General features: G+C 49.3%; 1 protein-coding gene across 1 annotated transcript; it reads right to left on the bottom strand.

The window, feature by feature from the left end:
* Positions 1-2,666: 2,666 nt before the first annotated feature.
* LOC135239776 (neurofilament light polypeptide-like) lies at positions 2,667-6,420 on the bottom strand. The gene is made up of 4 exons (XM_064308727.1): positions 5,262-6,420; positions 4,322-4,446; positions 3,777-4,093; positions 2,667-3,530 (listed from the first exon to the last, which is right to left on the bottom strand). The coding sequence occupies exons 1-4, from the start codon at positions 6,261-6,263 to the stop codon at positions 3,058-3,060; spliced, it is 1,917 nt and encodes a 638-aa protein (XP_064164797.1). The 5' UTR covers positions 6,264-6,420; the 3' UTR covers positions 2,667-3,057.
* Between the last annotated feature and the right edge of the window lie 557 nt (positions 6,421-6,977).

Consider the following 6,977-nt stretch of genomic DNA (forward strand, 5'->3'; position numbering starts at 1 on the left):
GACCTTAACCCAATTGAGCATGCATTTCACCTCCTGAAGAGGAGATTGAAGGGGAAAAACCCCCCGAAACAAACAACTGAAAGAGGCTGCAGTAAAAGCCTGGAAAAGCATCACAAAAGAAGAATGCAACAGTTTGGTGATGTCAATGGGTCGCAGGCTTCATTATTATTTATTGCAAGCAAGAGATATGCTACCAAATATTAAGTGTTATTTGGTTTCATTTACTTAATAACTCTCGGTTCCAATACTTTTGCTCACCTAAAAATTGGGTGGTCTGATACCAAAGGTGCTATGTTCTAAGTAGTTTAACACATCTAGGTGTAAATACCAGGAAATAAAAGCTGAAATTCTGAACTCTTGTCTCATGTTCATCTTTTTATCTCAACCCCAAATGTATTCAGTGTATTGCAAAAACAAAGGAATTGGCCTTGCTGTTCCAATACTTTTGGAGGGGACTGTATGTACAAAAACAAGGGTCTGCACACGTGTCATAAATCCCATATTGGTTTTTCATTGGAACATTTTTAAGAACAAAAATAAGCATCATTTTAGAAAATTTTGTGAATGAGGCCCAATATCTGCAGCAGTGCTCTCAGTTACTGGAGGGCCCAAGTGTCTGCTAGCTTTGTAGCTGGGTCTGAGGAGGATGTGAGTCCAATAGGGACAGTACAGACTCCAGTACAGTTCAAACGTAAAGGGGTTGACTTCCCATTGAGAACTTTGCTGTGGAGTGACATTGTGTTGTGTGATCCGGTGTTACTGTTTGCCTGGTTAATGGAACTTTGTTTTGCCTGCCGTAATGGTCTTGTCCATTAATACTTTGAACAAAAGCCTCTGCTAAACAAATATATGTAAGTGTAACTGAATGTGACTTTACCTGTTGCTATGTTTCTTATCTGCTTGTGACAGGGCAGTAGCAGGGCAGTGCACAGTGAATGCATCATTCATTTAGCAGATGCTCTTATTCCGTGAGGCTTATGCAACTTTTTTCCATTTTGACGCAATAATACTTCACTGAAGGAATGCAGATTAAGTACCTCTCTCTGAAATGGGAATTGAACCTGAATCCTTCACCCGGCAAGCCCAGTTCCCTATTATACTACACTGCCACCTATGCAGTCTGTGTCTGAATCAACACACATGCCTACTATTGAGTATACAAGTGTTTCTATACAAATTGTATACTTAATAGCAGGCAAGCATGTTGATCTGGACACAGCCAGTGTGGTAAATGGTAAATGGACTGCATTTATATAGCGCTTTTATCCAAAGCGCTTTACAATTGATGCCTCTCATTCGCCAGAGCAGTTAGGGGTTAGGCGTCTTGCTCAAGGACATTTCGACACGCCCAGGGCGGGGTTTGAACCGGCAACCCTCCGACTGCCAGACAATCGGTCTTACCTCCTGAGCTATGTCGCAGTGTGCCACCACAGATTTTAACCTGTACTCTCCTACATGTTTGATGACAGATTTTAACCTGTTCTCTCCTACATGTTTGATGACAGATTTGAACCTGTTCTCTCCTCTATGTTTTATGACAGATTTTAACCTGTTCTCTCCTCCATGTTTGATGACAGATTTTAACCTGTTCTCTTCTCCATGTTTGATGACAGATTTTAACCTGTACTCTCCTACATGATTGATGACAGGTGTGTTTAGAGCAGTGGTTTCCAACCCTGGTCCTGGAGAGCTACAGGGTCTGCTGGTTTTCATAGTGACTCTGCACTTCATGAATCAATTATAGCAGTTGATTACAGTTAACTCAACTCACCTGGTGTCTTGGGTCTCAATTGGGTGCTGATTTTAAGGAGAAAACAAAAACCAGCAGACCCTGTAGCTCTCCGGGACCAATGTTAGAGACCACTGCTTTAGAGTAAATGAGGCTCAGTGATGTGGCCTGCCTTAGTCCAGCAGGTAGGAGCTCTTGTGAGGTGCAGAACTGTTACTAGTCGCCCTCTTGCCTTCTTGACCCCGATGCTCTATGATCATCCAGCTCCTTTTCTCCATTATCTCTTTGCCCCATTATCACCCCACTTTTTGGTCCTATGCCAGTGGTAACCAACCCTGTTCCTGGAGATCTAACGTCCTGTAGGTTTTTACTCCAGCCCTAACAAAGCACACCTCATTACATTACATTTAGCAGACGATTTTATCCAAAGCGATGTACAAAGTGCATATCATGGTCATTGGAGCAACTACAAAACACAGGTTTGATAAGGTACAATACTCATTATGTACAGCTATTTATAGCCAAGAACAATTATTGAACATTACTGAACATTATTCTGACCTAACTTATGCCAAGCCAAACTAGGGAGAAGAACAAGCTACAATAATGGGACAAATACAAATTACAAAACGTGCTGGAATTGGGGTACATGTAACCTTATCTAACAGATAGAGATCATGTTGAGCTGCTAATTAGAGTCTGGCGTGCCAAATTAGAAATGAAAACCGACAGGATGGTAGACCTCCAGGAGCAAGGTGGATCACCACTGCCTTATGTGATAACTGTTTACCTCTCACCAGTCTCTCTTGTGACAGTGAAGTAATGTGAGCTTTTGCAGGGCCATATATGCTCATATGAACATTATCGGCCAGTACTTTCCCCATAATAGTCTCATTGATTATTTTTTTCAAAGAAGAAAAACAATGAATCATGGAAATTTTGGGTGAGCATGTATATATTTTAATCTGAAAGAGTGGAGCAGCGTTGAGCTTTGAGCAGGAATCACAGCTTGTGTTTCAGACACAATCTTTTCTGAACATATGCAAAAATAATGATAAACTTTTTGCCGCTCCGACAGCTAACTGATGTGAAGTTCGATCGTGTGCAAGCGCTCATGCTCTCACACGCACACGTGCACACAGACCATGTGGCAATGCACACATCCCCCCTCTAGATCTTTGCGGCAGTTGAGGATCTTTGCAAGCGGTTACATTTTGCAGGTGTTTTGATATATAACGGTTTGTTACGTTTGGTTTTTGTTTTGCTCATTTAGCCTTGTTGGGGAGATGCTATGCTGGTCTGTGAGCTCACGCAGGGGAGATTTCAGTCTATTCCTTCTTCTTCTCCTTTGGTTTTTCTTTCTTGTCTTCTTTCTTCTTTTCCTCCTCCTCCTTTCCCTTTGGTGGCTCCACCTCTGTTTCCTTTCCCTTCTCCTCTCCTCCTTTAGTGTCTGCCTCACTGCTTTCCCCCTCCTTCTCCTCTTCCCCCTTTCCTTCCTCCTCTTCAACTTCTCCCTTCTTCACTTTCTCCTCCTCTCCTGCTTCTTCCTCCCCCACTTCTTCAGCTGCCTCTTCTCCTCCCTCATCTTTAGCGCCCTCTTCTTCCTCTCCTTCCTCTTTTCCCTCATCCTGTGCTTCTCCTTCTTTATCTCCCTCTTCCGCCACCTCCACTTCTCCTTCTTTCTCCCCTTCTTCCTCCCTTTCTCCTTCTTTCTCTCCCTCTGCCTCCTCTTCTCCTTTTTTATCCCCCTCTTCCTCTGCCTCAGCCTCCTTTTCTACTTCTTCTCCTTCTTCATCACCTCCTGTTAAATAAATGGAAAGCCATGCCATGTCATAACGTCAGCCATTTTGGGTATTCTAAGCTCCAGAGAAATTAAAACAGTGTATGTGGTGGGAATGGCAACATTTCAAGTAAAAAAATTAAAGGAATATTATTACTGTATGCAGGGATGACTGCAGTCGTAAACCTTCAGATTTACGTCTGTGTCTACTGAGCCTTGAACTTTTAATGATTTGGTGACAATTATTAGGCAAATAACAGAACAGACCTTCCTCCCCTTCCTGTGCCTCCTCTTCCTCTTTCTCCTCCTTTTCCTCTTTCTCCTCCTCCTCCTCCTCTTTCTCCTCCTCCTCCTGGGCGGGGCTGGCCTCAGCCTGCTGGGCGTGGCTGGCCGAGATGACCTCTTCAGTGGAGAAGGAGGAGCTGAGCAGTCTGGAGCTCAGCAGGTAGGGGGTGCCAGAGCCCAGGCCGGTGAAAGTGGAGCGGCTGAAGGAGGGGGCCACTGACATGCTGTGAGAGTAGACGCTGGACACGCCCCCTGCCATGCCCACACTGAAGCGAGTCTCCTCCCCCTCCAGCAGCTTCCTGGAAGGGCAATTATTGATGATGTCATAATGGGAAAAAGACACAAACGGCCTTGGATTGGAGGAGACACTATTTTCAGGTTCACTATTTTGACATAAAGCAAATCTGTAATGATTACATCTTCAGGCTCATTCGAATAGTATCCACATAAATTGTTTTATGTTCCCTTAATATGGATAATTTATCTTTTTTTTTTTTTTGCTGAAAAAATGAGAGCACATCTGAAACCTGTAAGCAGCGATCTCGATGTCCAAGGCCATCTTGACGTTGAGGAGGTCCTGGTACTCTCTCAGGTAGCGTGCCATTTCAGACTTGGTGGCTCTCAGCTCACTCTCCATCTCGCCAATAGTGTCCTGCAAAGAGAGGAGAGATGAGGACAGCCTCGGGATCCCTGACCTTTGACCCTGTCTGACCTCACCTGACCTTTCTCCACCCACCCTACTGGGACCAAAGAGCATTTACTCTAAGAGGAGAACAGTTCTGCGTCAGAGCTCTCTCTCTCTATCTTTCTTTCTCTTTTTTTCTCTCTCTGAAATCTACTCAGTGGTGCATTATTGGCAGAAAAAACAAAGCAGTCATTCCAAACTGAAACTTACAACACGAAAAATGAAGTAAGAGACCAGAGTGTGCCTGTGTTGCCATGTTGGGCAGTGAAATTAACAGAGGGTCACAAACACTGACTCTCTCTTTCTCTACCTCCTTAAGCTCTCTCTAATCCACTGCTAGTGAGATGGATTTAGGAGGGCTACTGTACATATTCCAGCAGTATGAATCTACAGTCAGGCTGTACTGAAAACCAAACACATTTTTATATTAAATTCAAAGTCAGCATGACACGCAGCTTCTCGGTCAATGGAAGGTCTGACTGTATTACCGCTGTTCAGCTGAGGACATGCAGGTGACCTGTTTGAGATGACTCAAAGTGCTGAGTCACACAACACTGTCAGACTAGGAGATGCTAAAACCTGTAAAAGTATTCATTCTAATCTGTATTTCTACATTTCTTTGCAAAAATATATATTTAACTGATTTAGTACACATTCAGAATTATGCGTCATTATTTGTACCTAATTCCTGCAGTGATATATATTTAACTGAATTAGTACACATTCAGAATTATGTGTCATTATTTGTATCTGGGGGAATGGCGTGCAGTACGGGCACTGACCTGCAGGGCGGCGATCTCCGCGCTCTGCTTGTCCTCGGTCTCCTGCAGCTGCTTCTCCAGGGCCTGGTTGAGGCCCCTGCAGGCGTCGATCTCCAGCACGCAGGCCTGCAGGTGGCGCCGGTGCTCCCCGGCCTCGTCCCGCGAGCTCCTCGCCGCGTCGTCGCGGTGGGCCGCCGCCTCCGCCAGCGCGCCCGCCTTGCTGCGGAACCAGTCCTCGGCCGACTGCAGGTTGCGGGCGGCCAGCCGCTCGTACTGGGCGCGGATGTCGCGCAGCGCTCCGGACAGGTCGGGCCGGGCCGCCTCCGTCTCCACGGCGACCTGGGCGCCGTAGTGGGCCTGGGCCTGCAGCTCGGTCACCTCGCCCTCGTGGAGCCTCTTCAGGAAGGCCAGCTCCTCCAGGAGGGCGTCGGCCCGCCCCTGGGCCTGGGCTCGGCCCAGCGCCGCCTCGCCCGCCTCCCTCCGCGCCTCCGCCAGCCTCCCCTCGGCGCCCTCCCGCCCCAGCACCTCCTCCTCGCAGCGGGACTGCAGGGCCCGCAGCGCCTCCTCCAGGTGGTCCCGCCGGCCAAGCGCCGCCTGCCTCTGGCCCCGCGCCTCCTCCACGGCGGCCCGGAGCCGGCGCGCCTCCTGCTCGTAGAGCGCCCGGAGGCGGGAGGGCTCGCCGTGCCTCCTCCGCAGCACCAGGAGCTCCGCCTCCAGCGCGCGGTTCTGCTGCTCCAGCTGCCGCACGCGGTCGATGAAGCAGGCGAAGCGGTCGTTCAGCTCCTGCAGCTGGGCCTTCTCCTGCGTCCGCACCGCCCGGAACTCCGAGCTGACCTGCGCCGCCTGGCTCAGCTCCAGCTCCACCGAGCCCGGGCGGGACGCCCCGAGGGGGGCGGCCGAGAAGAGGGCGGAGGAGCGGACCCCGTACGCGGACCGCGGGGCTGCCCGGGGGCCGGCATCCGCGTAGCGGCGCTTGTAGGAGGAGGAGGAGGAGAAGTAGGAGTCGCGGTGGAGGGAACTCATGGCTCCGGCTGCCCGCTGTTACCCGCGCGCTGCTGCCACTGCGGCTGCCGCCGCCGCTTTTATACGGGCCGAGGAGGGCTGTGACGCAGCGGAGGGGGCTGCGTCTGCGCTGGCAGAGCGGGGATCGATAGCCTGGCGAAGCTCTGGGGCTCCGCTCGCAACAGAGCACTGGCAGAAGGAGGGAGGGAGGGAGGGAGGGAGAGGAGGAGGAGTCCAGGAGAGAAAGGGGAGGAGACAGAGACGGAGGGGCGGGGGGTAAGCGGTGGAGAGATGGGCCGGTGGGCGGAGAGGACGGGGATGTGTTGGGTGAGGGGGGGGGAGAGTGGAACTTCAGCACTCTCCAGCTGAAGATGCTTTTTCTTGTCTTTGCCTTTCCTCACAGTTTTATCAGAGCAGGATAACATGCTGATTAAAGCCATTTAGTTTGTGACGAAGCTGCTTTTATGATTACAGCCCAACATGTATACATGTCCTGCAGGAGTACATATCAGTATTTCAGGAAAGAAAGGGGAATACCACTGTTACAGTTGCTTAGCACTGATGCTCATTAGCTGTGGTCCATAAGTGCAACTGTCGGATTTAGTTCCTCGCTTTTGTCCAAAAAACGCGGCATTAACAGTTTGGTAAAAGGCAGTCCCTGTCTTGGCAAGCAGGCGGTTTAATGGGACTTCGCATTGCGCACTGCAGAAACAAAATATAGAACCTGCAGCACAA

The sequence above is a fragment of the Anguilla rostrata genome, chromosome 14, assembly GCF_018555375.3.
Source record: "Anguilla rostrata isolate EN2019 chromosome 14, ASM1855537v3, whole genome shotgun sequence".
Lineage (NCBI taxonomy): Eukaryota > Metazoa > Chordata > Actinopteri > Anguilliformes > Anguillidae > Anguilla > Anguilla rostrata.